The following is a 22,267-nucleotide window of genomic DNA, read 5'->3' as shown; positions in this document are numbered from 1 at the left end:
GCTGCCTATATGTGCCCCTCTTTCCATCCATAAGAAATAATAGGTATTAGTTAAAACAGAATCTACTGGAAAGACTAACTGCAGAGTAAAATGTACTGTATGTTACTAAGAAGGTTCCCTCATTGATGGCATCACTATATGGTTATTTGTGTTTAGGGATTGTAGAAATGGGGGAGAAATACTGTATTTGATAGCATATAATACCAAATAGTAGTAACAACCCTACTTTACAAAATACTTCCATATAATGTCTGTATACTATAATTATTACCCCACAATGGACACATATTAACAAAAAGCAGTGCTATACAGGGGTGTAGCTAGGATTCATGGGGCCCCACAGCAAAAAAAACTGTATGGGACACTAATATATACAGTATATATATATATATATATATATATATATATATATATATAGTCAGTGATGTGGCCAAAAGAAAAATTCTCTTGTGGCCAGAGGCAGAATCCTATGGTTATATACATAGGTGCAGGAGCAGACTACCTTTTGCTTAACCCTTTGTTCACTGCAGTGTGTAAGTGACCCAGTTGTTCTCTTACATGCTGCAACACAAAAAAGGGTTAATACAGAAGACAATTAGCTCTGCTACTCCTGCACTGATAACCCCTGACCTCTGCAGGAACTCAGAGAACAGAGGTCAGAGGTCACCAAAGTAGTCAGGCAGAGAGCTAATTGTCTTCTGTATTAACCCTTTTTTTGTTTTGCAGCATGTTAGAGAACACTGGGTCACTTATACACTGCAGTAAATAAGGGGTTAAGCAAAAGGACACAGGAGGCTCTTATCTTCCCTGGGCCCCCTCCCTCCATGGGCCCCATAGCAACCGCGTTCCCTGCCTCTATGGTAGCTACGCCACTGGTGATATAGTTTGACCAAATAACACCAGGCATGGTGCAAGGCTTACAGTTTGAGGCAACCTACTAAGTCTGGTGGTGGATGGATCATCAGGATAGACCTAATGCATAGTACACAACATGGACACATTGTATTTTTTTGAATTTTGTTTTATTTTAAGGTGAAATAATTCCAGAGAGCTGGTCGTATAATGAAGGCTAAAGCATAAAAAATATATCACCAAGTACAATAAACATGAGGAATGGAGATGTCAGCAGATGGTAGGCACCCTTCCGCATATATACTGGCTTTGCCCCCTCATTGTCCTGTACTGGACCCTAGTTAAAGGACTTATAGCTGATGTATCAGGACTAGCTATCCCCCTGGATCCGCTGTTTTATCTCTTTAATGTGACCTCAGTTAAGATGAGACGCTACACTCTTAAACTGTTGCTACACTTCCTTACAGCGGCCTGGTGTCTGATAGCAAAATATTGGAAAACAACTGCCCCGCCTACAAGAAATGATCTATATGCTAGGATATTGGATGTTAGAAACATGGAGCACTTAACTGCTAGGCTAGACAACAAACTGGAGCTATTCAAAAAAGTCTGGAACCCATGGGATCTTTATTGGATAGAGAGAAACACTGATCGTACAACCTCCTCCTCCCCTTAAACAGTCCAGCGGCTTATCGACTCTTCCCTACCCCCCCTGTCCCTCCTTTTTCCTCCCCCTTGTGTCCTGTTTGATTCTTTCCCCATGCATCTTCAAATTTTTTATATATTTAGTTTTTTTGGGGTTTTTTTTCCTTTTTTTTTCACCTTTCTCTACTCTCCTACTTATGTTATTGATAGTGACAATGTTTAGCTTTTTCTTGTACCTTGATAACGCTGTGTTGCTATTAAGATTACTGTTATTTGTATGTCCTTTATTGAAAATTTATAAAAAACACAATTATATAAAAAAAAAAAAAAATGAGGAAAATAGGAATAAGTGATGAGATGACCCTACCCGCAAGAGCTTACAATCTACCATCTATTTTCTTCTTTAAGCAAGCAAATTTACCCTTTTGAATATAACATGGTGTTCTCTTTTGGGATAACCTCCTATTTATTGAATAATACATAATATTTCTTGGTAATAGCTCAAGAACTCCATAACTAAGTCTCCTCAATAGTCATGGAAGGTACAAGCAGAGGCCAATGCTGTAGGTACAAAAAAAGAAAAGAAAAATTAGGGAAACCTGTACATAAAACTTCTTGTTTGTTTAGTAAGAGCGTGACAACCTCGCCTTATGCCACTCACAGCGGGTTTGACAGTCAGCATATAGGGCTCTCCAGACCCACAGAGAATGTGATGGAAAATCAGTGCCCGACCCCCTATCTCTATGAGAGATCCCCTGCACTCGGCTCTTTCCCCGACTCCATAGGAATGAATAGAGCAGTGGGTCATGTACCGTACCCGCGGCTGTATTCATAACAAAGGAGCCAGGAGGCCGTTCTGGAGATCGGTGGGGAGTACGGATCTCTTACTTGTTTGTCTGCTATCTTGTGGATTATGGACAAGTTACTTTAAGGTGGACAACTTCTTGAAGGCCCTATTACACTAAATGATTATCGACCTTACTTGGCAGATTACTGACATAATCGTTTCGTGTAATAATGCATGTTGAAACGCAACGATCAGCCAACATGCACAATGTCAGCTTGTCGTGGTCTTTCAACATGCTGAACGATCACAGTTATGTCAACAACGATCTGCTGCTCGTCACTCTGTGCAACAGGAGTAGTGGCAGCAGACCATTGCTGACTCCATTGGGGAGCCCAAGACCCTCCCACTGTTCCCCGCTTGCTGTCTGTGAATGTAAAAGCACAGGTAGCCAGCAGGGAACGAGGGGAAAAATCGTGTTGTGTAATACAATCTTTAGTCGTGCTAAACGTTCCTGTATTTGGGGGTGACGGGGGCCGGACAGAAGAGATAACTGATAATTATTAAAGGTGTATGGCCACCTCTCGGTAGGAAGGTTGTCCTTGCAGAACTGGCTTAGCAATTAGATATCCCATACCAGTGAACCTTAACAGTGGCATCCTACCACATATTGAATGGAAAATATGATAATAGGCCAGTGATGGTGCTCAGCTGTTTCTAAATTTTCCACTCGCCATAAAGTGGAAAGCAGACGCTTTTTTGCTATGATGTGTACATTGTACATGCCTCATACATAGTTGTTTAGAGCTTATAACATAGCATAAAAAGGAAGTATACCGCATTGATTTCTTAATGTAAACCATCAGCTAGATTTGTTTTTGCTGTCAGTTTGTCTTGTGCAAATATCGCATGATAAACAAACAAAACAAAACTCTGAAAGACTCAAATTTACTAAAGATAATGAAACAAATAATAAAACTAATCATTTACTAATTAAAGCGACTCTGTACCCATAATCTGCCCACCCCCAAACCGCTTGTACCTTTAGACAGTTGCTTTGAATCCAATATCTGTCCTGGGGTCCGTTCAGCAGGTGATGCAGTTATTGGCCCCGTTCACAGTAAGCAAGAACGGCGGAATTCCGGAATCTCGCCGTGCTCAGTGTCCTGTTTTGAGTGAAGGAGAGGGTGCGCGGTCCTCTGCTGCCTCCGCTCTCCGCTCAAAGAAGTGACATGTCATGTCTCTGAATGGAGAGGGGAGGAAGCGGGTGCGCACGCGCCCTCTTATTCATTCAAAGCAGGACACTGAGCATGGCGGGATTCCGCGGCGGAGAATTCTACCAATCTTGCTCAGTGTGAACATGGCCATTGTCCTAAAAAACAACTTTAAACTTGCAGCCCTGTGCCAAACTGGCATGGCCTAGAGTGTCTGTGCATTAGGCTGGCACAATTTCTCTGTCCCTCCTCCCCGCCCTCTTCATCATTAGGAGTGTTCCAGGCAGATTTTCTTCTATTCATCACCTGTGTCAGCACGGCACATGGGCTGGATCGTTAAGGCACCTGTGCAGTGTTCACTGCAGAGGAATAGGAAAAATCCTGTGGCAGTGGCATTCCTAATGATGAAGAGGGTGGGGATGAGGGATGGAGGGGTGGTGCAAGGTTAGGGCACAGATATTCTAGGCCATGGCAGTTTGGCACAAACAGTTTTTTAGGACAATAACTGCAAGCAGCTATCCGAAGGTAGAAGTGGTTTGAGGAGGACAGATTGTGGGTACAGAGTCACTTTAACTAGCGCTGTTTACTGTGATAGACAGGAGTGATGACTGAGTATACCTGATGGTGGTAAGCACTGGATATCTTTGTACACAGCTGTGTGATAAGGTTTGCCAAGTAAATCGTCCAGGATGTCTCTTTCTATAATCCTGTCAAACTCGATCAAGCATTGTGTGGCATCACTGAAGAGGAGGTTTGGGCCAATACTTGAAGAAAACATCTGAAACATGTCCTTCTCAAATCCTATCCGCCCAAAGAGAGACTGGAGAGGAGATAAAGATGGAGTTACAGGTCTAATCGCATCTTGCAATACTTAGCTAATGCACCAATACATATAGACCTAGAAAAAGAGGAGTGGCTGCACCTCACACCCATGTTTTACAATAATGCCTCTCGGCTAAATTTAAAAACCAATGCCAGAATGTTGGTTTCTAGTTCGATTAAACCATATTGCCGCATGTACCGCATGCAGATCTTCAGGCGGTCCCTTCTCTAAAACAATACTGTGCTGCTGCTTGCCATGCCTGAGGGGCGGAGTGGCTCTGGCCCTGGGGGCTTGGCTCTTCGACACTGGGGTCGCTGGACAACGCTGCACCATGACTAGAGTAGAGACTCATGTATATCAGCAGACCTGGGATGTGATCTTACCAGAAATCAACAATTTTGTACTTTGGCAGTCTTTACGCCTATGCAGTTTACTGTGCCAGATCTGGAATATGATAAATTAATAGTTTGGGGGATTTACACTTTATTATTGGATGTCTTTTTATTTATTACAAAAACTTTTTTTTTACACGTTTTTGTAGTCACTCATGTGCTGCGTTTACACGAAACGATAATTGGCCCGATCGTACGATTAACGATGTCGGAGTAACGATTTTTTTTCATAACGATCTGCTTTTAGACGGTACAATATATCGTACGGAAGATTAGTTTTGCGATCATTTTGCGATCGCTTAAGCCTATCTCACACATTGGTTAAATTGGCGAACAACTATTCACATGGAACGATGTGCCAATTTTTTGCGAACGATCAACGACGATTTGAGAACATGTTCAAAGATCAAAATGAACGATTTCTCGCTCGTCGTTTGATCGTTCGATTCGTTTACAGGTACGATTATCGTTCGAATTTGATCGTTATCGCGCAAATTCGCACGATAATCGTTACGTGTAAACGCACCATAAGGGAGTTCTATGAGCAATAGATTGATTACTGATTGGGATTTGCTGTATGTACTGCATTGATCCATTATCTTGGCACTTGATTGCTACAGGCTGTTGAAGGTGTGCAGCTTGTAGCAAACGAGCCAGTATCAATCGCTGAATACAGGCAGCACAGGAGGCCTAGCAGAGGCCCCAGGCTGCCTGTATAACAGATCTGCTCCATGCAATCTTAGGAACCCTGAGAAGCCTAGTAGGTAAGAATAGGATGTTCCCTATGCAACCCCAGCAATGTCTAAAAAATGTGAATGCCCAGAGTACCCCTTTAAATACAATTCTACTAACATTGGCCAAGCAACCCCTATAAAATCATGCAGAGACACTTACTTGCTGGCTAACAGTAGTCCTTACAACATCACTGAGACTCTCCGGACGGGTAATGACAGTTCGAGGGGCGATGGCTGCTAATTGGCACTTTCTGTAGTCAGTGACAGGGGCTCGAGATCCGTCAAGACATAACAGCTCAAAATCTGTAGATTTTAAATTCTTTGCCCAAAGTGCAGGATTTTTCCCTGGAAAACAAGCAACATTATATGTAGCACATTATCCAGTAATATACAGTAAGAATCATAAGTTGCACTCAAACAATGGTTGGTTGTCAAACATAACATCTTGTGATTGGCTGAATGAGCTGCTCCCACCATGAAGATTGACACTAGGAAGAGCTGCAAAGTGATCGGGCTCTGACAGAATGGTGATGGTGGAATATCAGGGAGGATGAGTACAATTTTTTTTATAACCTCATTTTTGGGCATATTTGCCCCGAATACCCCTTTCATTTTGAGCTATTGCTCTTTACAAAGATAATGGACTTATTGCTATGTAGAAAAGTCTAGAAAACAATGGGGAATGTTGCTGCGGTTGTGTATAGCTCATGTTATTTTCATCCAAAATTGACGTATGTACAGAAGGATGGAGAAGTATGGATTTCAACATGACTGATCCCTTGTTCACTCAAGAAGCTCTTTTTATTTCTGTGCAAAAATCCACAGTGGATCTTGCTACCCAATGACTTCAATGGGTCAGCTTTAGAGATGAGCGAACCTCAAGCATGCTCGAGTCCATCCGAACCCGAGCGTTCGGCATTTGATTAGCGGGGGCTGCTAAAGTTGGATAAAGCTCCAATCCATGATTTCCACATAGCCTTAGGCCTTTATCCAACTTCAGCAGCCACCGCTAATCAAATGCTGAACGCTCAGGTTCGGATGGACTCGAGCATGCTCGAGGTTCGCTCATCTCTAGTCAGCTTCCAATCTGCAGTAATGGAGGATTTGCAGATTTGCCGAGGACATATTAAAGTCAATGAGTAGTAAACTCTGTAACAGATTTTTATATACCCCCTAAGGGTGCCTTCACACCTACCGGATCCACAGCGGATCTCACTTCTGCAGATTCGAACCGAGAACCGCTGCGGATCTGGTATCAATTCACCCCCATGATAGCACATATTCGCAGCGGCGGCGACGGCGGGGTTGCGGGCACCAGGGAGTTAAAGCACATATTCACAGCGGGATGTTAATCCCGCTGCAAATATGTGCTATCATAGGGGTGAATTGATACCGGATCCGCAGCGGTTCTCGCTTCGAATCCGCAGAAGTGAGATCCGCTGTGGATCCAGTAGGTGTGAACGCACCCTTAAAGGGGTTATTCAGGCTTACAAAATCAGCACCACTCTTGTCCTTAGTTTGGGTGGGGGTTTTGCAGCTCAGTAGTGAATGGAGCTGAATTAAGTCAGACTGCATTGTACTGTATGCAGAGTGTACATAAATAATTATGCAGTGGATGGACATACAGCACAGCGAGGCATAGCAGCACTTGTTTCCCTATTTAGGTCCCAATACTCGCAACAGAGTGGGGACTTAAGGGGCTACGTATCAGGGTTAGAGATGAGCGAACCTCGAGCATGCTCGAGTCCATCCGAACCCGAACTTTCGGTTCGGTGGCTGCTGAAGTTGGATAAAGCCCTAAGGATATGTGGAAAACATGGATATAGTCATTGGCTGTATCCATGTTTTCCAGACAACCTTAGAGCTTTATCCAAGTTCAGCAGCCACAGCTAATCAAATGCCGAAGGATCGGGTTCTGATGGACTCGAACCCAAACCCGGTTCGCTCATCTCGAATCAGGGTGGTTTGGTGCTCTCCCCACTAGGAGGCACCCCTTGGCAACAGGCTTCCTTCTCTGGAGAGAGAGATATCTGGCTATTCCCATGTTTTGAGAATTGCAACTGAGGCTCCACGGACCCCTCATTTGCATATTTAAATTTTGTAGGGGGCAATCAGTGGGAACTCTTAAATGAGTACTTCAGTGATTATTGTGTTTTGTTGATTATAGATAGATAGATAGATAGATAATTTTTTATGAGGGCAGAATAAAACGTGTTTTCTTACCATCTGTGTTTTCAAATACAGCGTTGTGCGGCACAAAAGCCACGTCTCCTTTCTCCACCAGACACCTGCAACCAAAGTAAAAGTTAATTCCATCTACTGAACCCTTTAAAAAATAAAATAAAAAACCTCGCCAGAATGGCTGTATATTGTTAATCTGCCTTCCATATGCCAAAGTTGTTGCTGCCAGACACCTTTGGTTGAAATATGGAGATCATGGGACCCCCCAGTTTCATGATAAATTAATATCCTAAAGAGGGGCCCCCTTCTTGCAGACATTTATGGCATCATTCTGTAGATATTCCATAAATAAAGTTAATGTGGCCAATGTGGTACTTTGTCATTCATATGAGCTGTACTGTATATGTGTAATTGTTAACGTTGCCTTCGGATCCCAAGCCTCAGCATCAATGGTAAGTATGCCGGGGCAGAACCCACCCGACCCCCCATACTTAATCCTTCCAGGAAGTCCCTCTCCTGGAAGCGGTCTCAGGGCGGAAAAATCACCGCCCGAAGCTGTGCGTGCGCTATATGCAAATCCGATAAGTCCGACATCCATAGGAGCAATCATTATCCTTCAGTATAGACAATAGCATGAGAGATAGCAGATAGATAATACATAGTTAACTAGATTATTTTACCTGACAGCCCCAGCATTGCCATAGTAAGCCTCCTTGTCATTTGCAGAACATTTGGTTCTTGCGTTCTTGTTTTGTGGATCCCCAATACACAGTTTGCAGAGGGTGGAATTAATGGGGGATCCAGGAGCACAACTCTCATTAAAGTAGGAACCTGTTCCAGAAACATAAACATTAAGCTTGTTATTAATAGATATAGGGACTTCTGTGTAAAGCTGAGCACCACCTGCAGCACTGATGAGATGTGATTGCACACCTGACAGAGCACAAATGCCAGGGACCAGTAGTGCCTGTGACGTATCTAAGGGTCCGTTCACACTACCGAATCTGGGCCAAAATTCCGTGCGGAACCCCCACCCGCAGAATCGGTGCCAAATCCTGCCTGCTATGTTTCAGTGTCAATTCCCTGGGCGGAGTTCGGAATTTCGGCACCGATTCCATAGTGTGAACAGGCCCTAACTGTGGTCTGATATCATTAATAGATTTATTAAATGTTCAGCTGGAGGAGCTTGTGCAGGTGTTTTGGATCAGTTTATGCTATATGATGCTAATGTGTTCATATTAGTGTGTGAGCTATTGACATGTAAGAGTTCAATTAGAAAGACCATAGCTGTTTGCTTCCACAGAATATAAATGTTTTATATTTAAAAGAATCCCATCCCACCTTTTCCCATTTTTCAAATTAGAAAAATAAGCAAAAAAAAAAATATATATATATATTTTATATCACCGCATGTGGAATCGTCCATACCTGATCTCCTGCTGTAAACTGTGTAATTGAAAAAAAAGAAAGCTAAAGCACAAAATTGCAGATATTTTTTATCCAGAAAAATTGAGTAAAAAGTGATCAAAAAGTCACAATGAGGTACTGATAAAAAGCACCGTTTATGAAGCACAAAATTAGCCTCCACATAGCCCCATAGACCAAACAATAAAGTGTTATAAAGATCAGAATAGAGAAATTTAAAGCACAATAATGGTTAAATTTTTTTTTTAAAGGGCAGATGTTTCTTCTGTGCAATTTTTTTGCGTCTGTGTGTTTTTCTCCATGCTGCACAAAAATTATCATTAGGCGCATGGGCCTTGATGAAACTTGCTCAAGTTTTTTGCTAAAAGACCTTAGCTAAAAGGCTACGCCAGGGTAGGAGTGGAGTACTGCTGTGTAATTTTTTGCACATGATAAATATGACTAAGAAGTAGCTAATACAAAACCACATCCCCTCCGAGCCTAAAAGATAACACAAACTCATTATTAGCCGAAATACTTATTATTAGCCAAAAGTGTAAACTCAGTGATACATGTGCCCCAAATTTTTTTTTTTAAATAGTAAAATAAAATAAATTGCCTATTGTGCTAAAAGGAACAACAGTTTTACCACACGACAAATAGCATAAATATGAACAACCCCCTCCAAAATATAATTATATATAATTTTGACATGAAAATAATTTTTTTGAAATATAGTTTATAGAAAAAGTATCGTAGTATAGAAAAAGTATTGCTGTACAATTGGCGTTGCAAACAATAAGGCCTCATATGGGTCTGTAAGTGAAAAATTAAAGCCTTTTATCATGGCCTTCTAAAAAACACAAGGTGGAAAAAAGAGCAAAAATGAAAATTGGTCTGGTCATCAAGGCCTTAAAGCATACCTATCATTATAACTTTCAAACTTTAAATCAACAGTAGATGTAATATAAAGCAAGTGTGCAATATACATTCATTTTTTTTTTTATCATGCTGTAAAACAAAGCTGTACTTACCAGAAATCCAGGTCTAGTCTCCTCATGGCAGCTTTTTAGTCTTGTGCTGGTTAAAACAAAAAGAGACTAAACACAGGAATTCTGGCCAGTAAAGAGAGTCACGGCTCAATGTGTCCATCAGTCACATGACTGCCTTCTCTGTGAGAGCTCAGATGGCCTGGGATACACAGGACTTCCTGTTTTCTAACTCTTTGAGGGAAAAAGTCAGAACACAGGAAGTGCCGTGTTTTCCATGATAACTAAGAAAAAAAATAATGAATGTAAATTGCAAACTTGCTTTATATCACATCTACTGTTGAGTTAGGTTTTGAAAGTTATAACAACAGGTGCACTTTAAAGGAGAAGTCCGCAGTTTTTTTTTATTTAAGTATTGTATTGACCCCCGGTGCCCTATGTCCCTCAGTGTCCCCCTGCCATCATCCTCTCCAGCAGCCACAGCCCGTACAACTCTGGGAGTCAAGTCGTAACATCAGCAGTAGTGCAGGGAAAAAAAGCACTTTATAAGCATTTCCCATAATAAGTGTATAATGGTGATTTGTATAACTTTTGGGGGGCAATACAATATTTTAATAACATTTTTTCACGGGACTTCTCCTTTAAGGAGTCTCAAAACTGGTGGAAGGTATAAGTGACAAAAAAAAACAACTGAAAATAGACAACTGCTGGCAAGTACTCCATGTTTCCTCTACACAAGTTCACAAGTAATAAATCTCCCCAATTGTAGAATCACTGAATATTGATATAAATGCAGCAAATATACATCCAGCCAGGCAGCCAATACATGTATTCTACTCACCAATGTCACAATTCATGGTCTTCTTACTAATCAGGCCAGTAGGGATTACCCATCCAGCCTGATGACCAACTCCGGTGTGACAAGACTTTTTGCCTTTAAGATTGTTCCATGTAATATCTTTGTCACTTTTCTTTACTAAGGCGACAGCAGAAATGTTGCCATAATCTAGAAGACGCAGAAAAGATCATACAGTAAAGTGAGTGCAACAGTGAAAATAATTCACAAACTGAAGACTGAATAATTAAGACAATTTCTTAGGAGTATTTGACACCAATCTTCTCGCATCAGCTTCAAAGAAAGATTTGAAGAACATGTTGGCCATGTTCACACAACATATGTTTTACATAAATCACGGCCATGGTTGCGATTTGCAACAATAACGGTTATTTATACAAAACATATGTTGTATTTGAATGAATGGAATCCCGTCCGGTGTGTATACACATAGTATACGCTCCGGACACAATTCTATCCGGCCGCACAAAAAACTGACATGTGCCCGCATCCGAATTCACCAGAAATGAAGATTATCCAGCCGGTACTGCAGTAACGGCTAGGATGATCTTCTCTGACACATCTGGGTTACAGAACGTCCGGTCTCACACGAGCATGGCCTTTGGACTTATTCCCACATTCCATGAAACACAGACAGGGAAGCCCTGTAGGGAGTGTTTCCTTGCCTGGTATGATGTATCAATATGATGCCGGCAGGGGGAAAAGTGTTTGAATCTTTGCAGCACTGTGATGAAGCAGACAGATGTCTGTCATTACAGAGTTGCTAATATTCAAACATTCTCCCTGCTTCCGGCATTATATTCATACACGCTCCGCTACATGGCTTCTCGGTCCATGCCGTCCATGTTTCATGGAACGTGGGAAAAAGCCCTAACTACTTTGTAGCTTCTGGCTGTGTTCACACACCTTCAAAATGAGAGTTGCTTTTATTGGATTGCCGTTATTTGACGTTAGATGATGGCCATCCAATAAAAAAGACTGTCATTTCGATGGTGCGTGAACATAGCTTCTAGGTTCACTCGATTACTTCCTCAAATAGCACATCCGGCACTTGGAGACTTATCCAGCCAATATATTTGTATAGTTAGTTGACTTTTGCAAGATTATTACATTTCTCATCATCCATATAGATGATGTTTATGCTGTATTTTCTTTACATAGTATGTCCTTCTAAAAGTATGCAGAAGAAGGTATATCCAATATATTTTTTGTATGGTAAAATATTACATGGAAATATAAGTCCTTTTACATTTTCTTTTCCTATGTGCCATTCAGGCCTCCTCAGACGAGGAGAGGGTATACCGCAAATACTCATCTTAATGTATAAAATTGTATATTCATTTGTGAGTAAAATAAAAATATTTTTTTTTAAAAAGGAACATTTTATGGAAAGTAAATCCTGGCTGTACTGCTCTATATCCACGTTCGATTGCTGTTAGTTGATCTACAAGGGATGTCTGGATAGGGAACATTGCTGACCTCTATAGTACCACATTGGACACAGAAGTCGAAGAAGAGTTATTCAAAAGTATATATATATATATATATATATATATATATATATATATATATATTCACTTGTGTCTTACTATTTGATGGGTGGACTGCAAAATATATATTGGATATACCTTCCTCTGTATACCTTTAGCACATGCTGTGATGAAAATAGGTATTTTATATACTGCCTATTAACAATATCTAAATAGACCAATAGACATTTTTAAGTCCGGAGCTTAGAGGATTTATGTAGAGACGCATTGCCTCTACATAAATCCCGAGGGCATGGAGCTCAGAGCTGGCATAGGTTTCACTATTATTTTTCCCCCAGGGGGTGCGGCAGCATGTTGAGGGGACGCAGCCTTTGCGTGCGCCGCACCCCAAGTAACGCCTCCTTACCGCCCCACTGGCACAGGAAGCGCAGTTTGGCCTGATACGAATAAAATATTCGCAAATAGACCATTTGCGAATATTTTTACGCCGATCGGGCCCATCTGCGCCAAAAAAGGCATCTTGGCCTTTTAATAAATTTCCCCCCATATGTATATATTGCTATAATATACCAATGTATTGTCAAAACTAACTCCACTCAAGAGTTGAAAAATGACAGTGTCAGATCTATCCACCAACACAAGCCAACAGGGCCTGATGGACCCCATTGACTTAAAAAGAGGGTGCCCTCTGTGTTGATGGCCATTGTTTTAATGAGAAGAATAGCGCTGCAGGCTGTCTTATTCTTTTTGACAAAAATGATGGATTCTACAATGCAGCCTTTAAACTAAAACTACAGTACATGGTAAGGTAAAAAAGAAAATCACTGCTGATCACCAAATCTGTAATCACTGTTCAAGTCAGTGCCCTTCAATTGAATCCTTATGTCTCCACTTTCCTAACCCTATGAGTCTAATATAAGATGTTGTGTTGGACTCTTTTTTGGTTTCAAGTGAAGATAGGATTAAATAAAAACTGTAACGCCCCAGTTTGCTTTACCCACTCCCCTCCTCCTCCACTGGATTAAACATGAGTGGGACATGACTGGTTCCTCTTATTATGCTGTATACTGTAATGGTTTTATGTCATTCATTATAGCTATCCACTAGAGCAGAGGTGTCAAACTCAGGCCCTCCAGCTGTTGCAAAACTACAAACCCCATCATGGCCGGCCAGCCAAAGCTTTTGCTTTGGCTGTCCAGGCATGATGGGAATTGTAGTTTTGTAACAGCTGGAGCCTGGAGGGCCTGAGTTTGACACCTCTGCAGTAGAGGGTTTCTCTACTTTATTAAGACTGTATTAATACCTGTAGGAATTGATCCAATTGTCTGGCATGGAGCAAAGTCATCTATGAAAAAAAAGATAAGATTAACACCCCTTTATAAATATCTTTATACATGATTCAGTAAAATAAAACTTATGTTCTGTATGTTTTAGGCTATATTCACACAACATCAAAAAAAGATAAAAGACGTTCATTAACGGACGTCCACTGCACACGATGTATAAAGTGATGGACATTATCTGCGCGGACACCAAAACAATGATCATGTCAATTATTTTCGGACATCTTTTGCACTTAACTAAGTCCAGCACTTAACTAAGGGAACAGTTTCCTGAAGTAAAAAAATAGAGGTGGTACAAAAATAGTATACTTTGTGGTAAGGTGCAAGAATAAAAAAAAAAAAACTTCCTTCACCCTTCCATTATTTATTCAACAATGGGGTGATTTCTAACAAAAAGGATTGTACAAGGTGAAAAACCACTTTCATAGCTACGGATTTACATTGTTCCTTCATTCTTTAGAAAAAGACTATGTTGACATATGTCCCTCCTTGACTCCATGCTTTGACTCCAAGTAATATTCTGGCTTCTCAACCAGATAAAAAAATTGGTAAGAATTAGATGTGCAAGCTTACGTATTTTATGCTACAAAACTAAGAGGTAGTTGTTTAAACTTCTTGGGTTTATACTGCATTAACTTACCTTTATTATAGTACTCATCGACTGCTGGCACCAGTCCACATTTCAGAGCCGTGTACATGTGGTCTGCACTAATAGTTACTGCTTCAGCTTCACCTTTCTGCAATTGAAATATTAGTCCGGTTACCATCGACCATACTACTTACCACCCCTGCTTCCCATTCCTGAGTTCATCCAAATGGTGCTTAAACTTACCACAACCTTTTCCACGCATTCCGCTGCAGACACTGGCTCTGTGCATTTGATGGCACCACCGCTTACTGCCGACCAGTTATCACATTTCTTCTTCTCGTTCTTGCTCTGTGTACACCAGCGTATTTCTTTCCTGGATGGCTGAGGTCCCCCTAATGGAAAAATAAAGAATATGGAAACAACTGTATCACCGTTTGTTAAACCTAAAAAAGAACTTTTGGCCATCACACGCACATGTCCCCTACCGTGCAGTGTTTTCATGGCATTATACATTTCTGGTCCCAAAAACAGACGTGTGTCCATTGCTGGTGGAAGAGTTATCAGACTTGTGGTTGTGTCTTCAAACAGCAAATCCTGGCCATGAGCGGAGCTGAACAGCTTACACTGCTTTTTCTGAGATTAGATAAAGTACAAAAAGTGATAAAAAAATAACATAAACCACCACTGGCTACAACTCATTGCTAACTACAAAGCTTTATTTGACTGGAATGGAATACCCTGTAATATTTGGATCAATATAATCTCCAATACCATAACCAATGTTGGTGCTATTTGACAAAATGTTTAATTTGACCCCAGTATCTATACAAAAATAGCAATTATTCAGAAAAGCAGGTGAGCAAAGGGACACCAACAATTTAATATAATACGACATGGAGAGAAAGGAGCTGCTGCACCTCACACCTATGGCTGACACTAATGCCACTCGGCTACATTTAAAAACCAACGCGAGGATGTTGGTATATAATTTCATCAAACCATATTGCCCCTTGGACCACGTGCCGGTCTTCTGGTTTACATGGGTCCCTACACTACATTTGATATAATACAGTGGTACCTTGGTTTAAGAGTAACTTGGATTGAGAGCCCTGTGCAAGAGGTGCTCTCAGTTTTTCAAAATTGTAACTTGGTTTAAGAGCATTGCTTTGGTCTAAGAGCTCCCTGTACTGGGTTGAAGGGGGAGTGGGTGAGGGGAACGGTCTGCATAGCAAGGTCTACAGCACTGTACTCCCACCGCTATAATGTGCCTGCACTTACACTTAAATATACACACTGCTGCTATAATGTGCTCGCACTTACACTCAGCCATTCACACTGCTGTATAGAGAAGTTTCTGTCACTGTCCTCCTGCACAGCTCTATGATTTACACTTCCTGTTTGGTCCATGCTGAACATATGCCCCTTCCCCATTTCTGTCATGTGACCACACAGACCTCTGGCAGCAGCCCTGCTTCTCTATTCTAGCCTAGGATTTCACTGCATTGAGCGCTTTCACTAGCAGCCGGCAGTGTTATCGTTTGGCTGGTCTTCCTGAGATCAGTGATCTCTTTCTCTTATGGCTCTACTAGGCATTGCTCCCACCTAGCCAGAATCCTGCTCCCCACTGATGAGGGGCAACACCCCGAAACAGCTGTATGTGGATGGAACCTGGCCTTGGTTTTTGCCTTGTCATTACATTGACTTATAGGGCCACTTATTATGCTGGTTTTGGTGGTTTCCTTACAGGAGCTGCCCCTTGGCTGGGTCCTTCCCGGAGGGATATCTGGCTAGTCCTGTGTCTCGAGACTCTTCAATGAGGCTCCACAGGCTCTTCTTTTGCATTTTCATGTTTCCCAGGAGGCAATGCACCTAGGATTTCACTGCTTGAGCAGCCTGCAGTGTTATCGTTTGGCTCCCTGAGATCAGCCATCTGTTTCTCTTATAGCCTGTTGTACTACGCTACTGCATTATGGGGATCTGCAGTTCCTGTATATGCAAACTGCTGCTGTTTTTTCTGGTTTATGCCCTTACTATACATTATACACCACATGCTGATTGCTATACTGTAATGTATAATATGACATATTCAGCTGTTTCTAAATGTTTCTTTTGTTTTACCTGTTAGAATCTAAGAAATTTAGAATCTAAAATCATTATTTTTGGGGTGTGGAACCAATTGTCTGCATTTCAATTATTTCTTACAGGAACATTTGCTTTGGTTTAAGAGTGATTTGGATTACAAGCTTAGTTCCGGAACCAATTATGCTCATAATCCAAGGCACCACTGTATATAATTTTACCTACCTCAGCTGCACGAAGATACTCAGTGATATCCTTAGTCTTGTCTCCAGTTTTTCTGGTTACTACAGCACGTGTGGGGACTTTTCCAAAGTTACAGTCTTTATATTGACTTAGCGGTCTTCTAGTATTGTCTGGGCACAGCAGTTCAAATTCATCTGAGTTTAGCCCTAAAAAGCAATACATAGAATTTATATTGTAAGAGTATATATATATATATATATATATATATATATATATATATATATATATATATAAAAGGTCAGGGGATCAAATCTTACAAGTGTTTTATCATATCAGACCCTAGTACATGTTAGAGGAGTTAGTCTGTGTTAAAGTGTAGCTGTCTTTCCAAACAGAAATCAATAGTACAAGTAAACATAAGAAAAACTGTAAAAGATCTTATTGGGAAAAAGAGCTTCCTTCTGTACTCACAAGGCTTTTTTCCCTCCTTCTTCCCCACGTTTTATCTATTTATCAATAAACAATTGAAACCAGAGGTTTCAAAAATCTTTCCTATAATGAAGAGGTTATACTTGTGCAAAAGTGATGGTGTATAATGCATAAATGTATGTCTGTATTTTTGTGCAAGTCAATTGTTTAGATTTTTAAATAACTCTACCTGATAAAGCGTTGTGTTCCACAAAAGCCATATCTCCGCTATCTTCTCTTAAACACCTGACCATAGAAGAAAGCACATGCGGTCATTATAGTTGTATTTATCACCTATAGACACAGTTATAGGCAGGCCTTGGGGAAGGACATCTGTTGAGAAGATAATTGATTTCTGGTTATTTAAACCAGTCAGGTCTCTCACTCATTGTCTGAGTATCAGTTCCTGTTAGCTACTGCCTGCATTATTCTATAATGGGTTCTTACTGTGCTCTATAGTTGTCCGGGATAATATATACTTACCTGTCCCATTCTGATGCTGCTGTCAGGTCCCTGTCCACCTGCTCTACAACGATGTCATCGATTTCAAAACATATGGTGAAGCCCCCTTCCCGAGGGAAGTCAAAGCTCAGCATAGACAGTATAGAGTCTATACAGAGCTTCCACCTCCGACGGGAACAGCACGTCATGGGATCTTTTGAAATCAATGGCAGCAGTGCATAGTGGGCAGCCTGTGACTCAACAGTGGAGTAAGAATGGGACAGGTAAGTATATGTCACTGACATATCCTGGCAGCATAATAAAATATCACATTATTCTAGACAAGCCTCTTTGCAGGGGGCCCTAAGGAAAAACAAGAGGTTCCTTTAAGCCTTTCTTACACGGGGCGACCGTGAATAGCAAACGAGCGCTGTGAGTGCTCGTTTGCTCCTCATTCCCCGCTCACTGCTGGCGCTATTACACGCCGTGGCAGCGAGCGGGTGGGTACAGGGCGGGCCGCGGGGAGCTTGGGGGGGGCTGCCCGGGTGATCATTAGAGGATAGCGGCGGTCTGCTGCCACTGCTCCTATTCCACGGAGCGACGGAAGCAGATTGCTGCTATATGAGTCGTTTGTCTTTCAACATGAAAGACAAACGACAGCAACGATCAGCCGACATCGTTCATGTCGGCTGATCGTAGTGTTCTATTACACAGGACGATTATCGGCCTTAATGGCTGATATCGGCCAATAATCGTTCCATGTAATAGGGCCTTTAGACCCTGCATCTAACTTCAGTTAGCACCAGACAAGATGCAGTCCAAGATTCGATTGTCTCAAGGTGTGTCAGACTAACAAATTATAAATACAGTGAAAAGTGTATATATACTAATATAGTGAAAAGTATATATTATGTGTCGTCTTATGTGAATTAGGTTATCATAGTGCTGTAGGAGAGGACCAGGGAGAAGGCCACAGAGGATTGCAGTTGCTGTGAGGAATGTTGGGGATATTGCAGGGAATGCACTGGAATGTTCTGTGGAATATTATTTAGGAGCAGACAAACCTTTTGTGGCTTACTTCTTGGATGAAGCCTATAGCACTGGGCTGTATGTGTCTATGAAATTCAGAATATTGAAACTAGTACTGGCTCCTGCTTGTAACGTTAACTTCTGGTCACTATATGTCAGAACTGGACCTCCTCTACAGTATACCAGTTTCTGGGTCGTAACCATTACTCAGATAACCCCAAGGCTTACAGTACAGGTGAACAGCAACATGTTATCAATACTGGTAGTTCAGGTAAAAAGAGCATGCAATAGCAACTTATCAGCAGTAATCAAAGATAGTGTATTTGTAGCCAGTGTGGTGCAATTTATTTTTATCACTATTAATATTCAATTTAGGATTGTATTTTTTGTACACCGGCATGTACAAAACACATCAGTAATTAGTAGACTTACTAATTCCAACTCACCTAATAGCCCCATTGTCCCCATAGTAGGGCTCTCCTGGACCGCGCTTACATTTATCTCCCTGTCCCGCACACTGCTTACACAGGTTTTCCTCTTTGGCTCCTGGAGCACAGCTGGCCGAGAAGAACTCCGAGACAACTATGGTGGAAACATTGTGGAGCATTATTAGTTCTTGGAGACTACAGCATTCATTAACTTTCATAGAAGGTTAACAATGTACGGTATGTACTACACACATGGGGTCAACCATAATAAACTCAAATTCTCTTGTGTTTAAAGTAAGTTTATCAGTTTTAATAGAACCTAGTATATTGCACTGAACAGCCGGCATGTATTACTACAGATTCTTCTTCTGAAATTAACATGTGGGTGGCCACACATTTCCCTTTCAGCAGCCATAGGAGAAATGCAGTATTTACATGCAAGACATTCATATGACAGGATGATGTGCAGCAGCCCAGGAAGTAGTGTAGATGGTGATCGAAGTCCTGGTAGGAATGTTGAGGGTAATTGTTCCTTAGACTGGTGCAGAAAGGAGTGGAAAAATGATAAAAGCAGAGCATGCAGAAGCCGCACCCCCTCTGCGATCTGCGGCACCCCCGTGACGCCCCCTACCTGTCCCACTGGAGCAGGAAGAGCAGATGGGCCCGATGCAAATGAAATATTCGCAAATAAACCATTTGCGAATATTTTTACGTTGATCGGGCCCATCTGTGGCCAAAAAAAATATGCATTTTAGGCTTTTAATAAATCTCCCCTTTTGTATTTAGCTCTTTATCTACACTCTGTTACCCTTTTCTTGTACCTTTTTCAAAAGATTTATGTTCAGGTCCTTCCCACGACAGTAATTTTTTTATAAGAAGTGCGTTCATAGGAGCAATCCAACCCGCAGTTTCTCCCACCGCAGAATGACAAGACCTCTTGCCCTTCAACTGGTCCATCTGAAATGCACTGGATTTTTTCACCACAGCTACTGCATAATGGAACGTCACAGGATCTAGAACATTATATAAAGAGTAATATTAATGTTCACTGTGCGTTGCCAAGTATAACATCTCATTGTAATAAAAAATATAGAAGCATCATTACCACGAAAGGTACGAAAGGAAGTTTTCCTGCCATCTTTCCATGTCCAATTTAATGTTTATAATTTCTTACCATGGGCCGCACAGTTTTGGGCTGGTTGTCCTGGTGGAGTTTTTGTCCCGGCTATCTCTTCACCATTGACACTAACACACCAACAGTACCCGGTGCTACCATGACACTGCTGTGGGCTGTAGCGACCCTTCTCATCACACTGAGGAACAAACCTTCCAAGTAAGGGTCTCTCTCCCTGAACCAGTTTTTGGCGTTCCTTTAGACAGGAAATATCGACTGCTAAAAGACAAACAGCATATAAAAGTTATATTCTTTAGATCTTCTATACGTAAAAATCATGTGCTGCTCATGTCTACTATAAGTTATGACTATATAGTTTGAATATATATATATATATATATATATATATATATATATATATATAATATATATATATATATATATATCTTCAATGAATCCTGCAGCCGTGGTAAACTCCCTAATTCAATGTAAGGGTCCAATATCATAGTTATTCCAAAAACAATGTAATTGTTAAATGTAGATACTAAAATCTTTGCCAAAATAATTGCTGTTAGGATAAAGAAGGTGGTCTTCAAACTGATGAGTGAGGATCAAAACAGTTGTTCCGTTTTTGCAAATATAGATAGAGTCTTTGCAGACATACAACTAGAAGAGGGGTAGTCCCGCTCCATCCTGTGTGTTGATGTGGATAAGGTATTTGACGGGGTGGAGTGGGACTTTCTCTGTAAATTTTTGGAGGTATATAAATGGGCACCACAGTGTAATAGCTGAATATAGGATGTTTATCCCAAATTAAGATATTGAACAGATGACACTACGCTCCAGTAAGACTCCACAAAATGTGAGTTAGAGATACTGATAACCGCCCCAAATGTGGAGAAAGTAAAGCAGAATATAGTCATATGCTTTGGGGATGTCCCCTTATTCAGAAATTTTGTCAACAAGCAGTGAAGGGAATAGGGAAAAAACTGGCATTAATATACCTTACAACACAATGTATATAATTTTGTGGTCTAATGAGATACATTATTAAAGAAGAAGGGAAGAATAGTGTTAAAGGGGTTGTCCAGCGAAAATCTTTTTCTTTCAAATAAACTGGTGTCGGAAAGTTATATAGATTTGTAATTTATTTCTATTAAACAATCTCAAGTCTTCCCATACTTACTATACTTACCTGCTATATGTCCTGGAGGAAATGTTGGTTTATTTTCAGTCTGACACAGTGCTGACATCTCTGGTCAAGACAGGAACTTTTGTCTCAGTTTTCCATGAATCCCCATAGAAAACCTCACCTGCTCTGGACAGTTCCTGTCTTGGACAGAGATGTCAGCAGAGAGCACTGTGTCAGACTAAAAATAAAACAACATTTCCTGCAGGACTTACAGCAGCTAATAAGTATGGGAAGACTTGAGATTTTTTAACAGAAGTAAATTACAAATCTATATAACTTTCTAACACCAGTTTATTTGAAAGTAAAAGCTTGTCGCTGGACAACCCCTTTAAGGCTGTTAATGCTGGTGAGAATATTTATTCTAAGGATTGGATTAGCCCCCACCCACCATAGTAGAATGGGAAAGTTTAGTTCAGCAAACTTTAATGTTTGCAAGAATTTTTTTTTTTCTGGGAAGAAGATTGGAAACAATAAATTGAAGGTTATTTCTGTAAAGATGGAAAGATGAAGGTTATGGGTAAAACCATAGAGTAGTTTCATAAGAGAAGTAAGGTGGTGGACAGTAGAAAAACATGGGGTAAAATAACTATTTAACATTCCAGGCTCAGGTTTTGGTGATGGAAGTTTTTTTTTCTTTCTCTCTCGTTGGGGCCATCAGGTAGGGGTGGGGTCAGGGGTAAAGAATAAATAATATAGTGGTTTTTACAATATTTGTAGTGAAATAATGTTGATATAGTATGTATGTAAAATAATAAATAAACAAATAATTTAAAAACACAAATTAATGATAAGCAAATGTAGAGAATATGACCATCAACTTTCAGCAATTTACCACTGACAAAGCACATGAAGCAGCTACGTTGAAGCGTTCTGTACATGGCATTGACAAAGTTTAAGTAGATAACCATGGTAAAAGAAAAATAAAAGTTAAATGGGTTATTCAGGATTAGAAAAAAAATACAGCTTATTGCAAAAATCCTCAGGTTGTGTGTGGTATTACAATTTACCTCCATGCACTTCAATAGAACTGATCTACA

General features: G+C 40.7%; 1 protein-coding gene and 1 long non-coding RNA gene across 3 annotated transcripts in view; one reads left to right on the top strand and one right to left on the bottom strand.

Moving 5' to 3' along the window:
- LOC138795917 (uncharacterized) overlaps nt 1-22,267 on the top strand; it is a 51,990-nt gene that overhangs the window by 4,218 nt on the left and 25,505 nt on the right. The window contains exons 2-3 of one of the 2 annotated variants that reach the window (XR_011363686.1): nt 1,033-1,132; nt 13,799-14,917. This is a non-coding gene — a long non-coding RNA (uncharacterized lncRNA). Of the gene's footprint in view, nt 1-1,032; nt 1,133-13,798; nt 14,918-22,267 lie in introns of those variants that run through there. The other variant, XR_011363685.1, reaches the window with a different exon arrangement.
- The window catches only part of LOC138795915 (saxiphilin-like), a 33,174-nt gene continuing 12,559 nt past the window's right edge, over nt 1,653-22,267 (bottom strand). The window contains exons 5-19 of the mRNA XM_069975646.1: nt 20,099-20,317; nt 19,746-19,937; nt 18,943-19,078; nt 17,217-17,272; nt 16,601-16,764; nt 14,782-14,929; nt 14,540-14,688; nt 14,348-14,444; nt 13,668-13,709; nt 10,860-11,024; nt 8,306-8,456; nt 7,668-7,732; nt 5,605-5,789; nt 4,114-4,315; nt 1,653-2,058 (exon numbers count right to left, since the gene is read on the bottom strand). Of these exons, the coding sequence (XP_069831747.1) occupies nt 2,024-2,058; nt 4,114-4,315; nt 5,605-5,789; nt 7,668-7,732; nt 8,306-8,456; nt 10,860-11,024; nt 13,668-13,709; nt 14,348-14,444; nt 14,540-14,688; nt 14,782-14,929; nt 16,601-16,764; nt 17,217-17,272; nt 18,943-19,078; nt 19,746-19,937; nt 20,099-20,317 (2,006 nt within the window). The 3' untranslated portion in view covers nt 1,653-2,023. The remainder of the gene's footprint in view (nt 2,059-4,113; nt 4,316-5,604; nt 5,790-7,667; nt 7,733-8,305; nt 8,457-10,859; nt 11,025-13,667; nt 13,710-14,347; nt 14,445-14,539; nt 14,689-14,781; nt 14,930-16,600; nt 16,765-17,216; nt 17,273-18,942; nt 19,079-19,745; nt 19,938-20,098; nt 20,318-22,267) is intronic.

The sequence above is a fragment of the Dendropsophus ebraccatus genome, chromosome 6 (genome assembly GCF_027789765.1).
Source record: "Dendropsophus ebraccatus isolate aDenEbr1 chromosome 6, aDenEbr1.pat, whole genome shotgun sequence".
Taxonomy (NCBI): domain Eukaryota; kingdom Metazoa; phylum Chordata; class Amphibia; order Anura; family Hylidae; genus Dendropsophus; species Dendropsophus ebraccatus.
The sequence above is the reverse complement of the archived record's forward strand: the minus strand, read 5'-3'. Positions and strand labels throughout refer to the sequence as shown.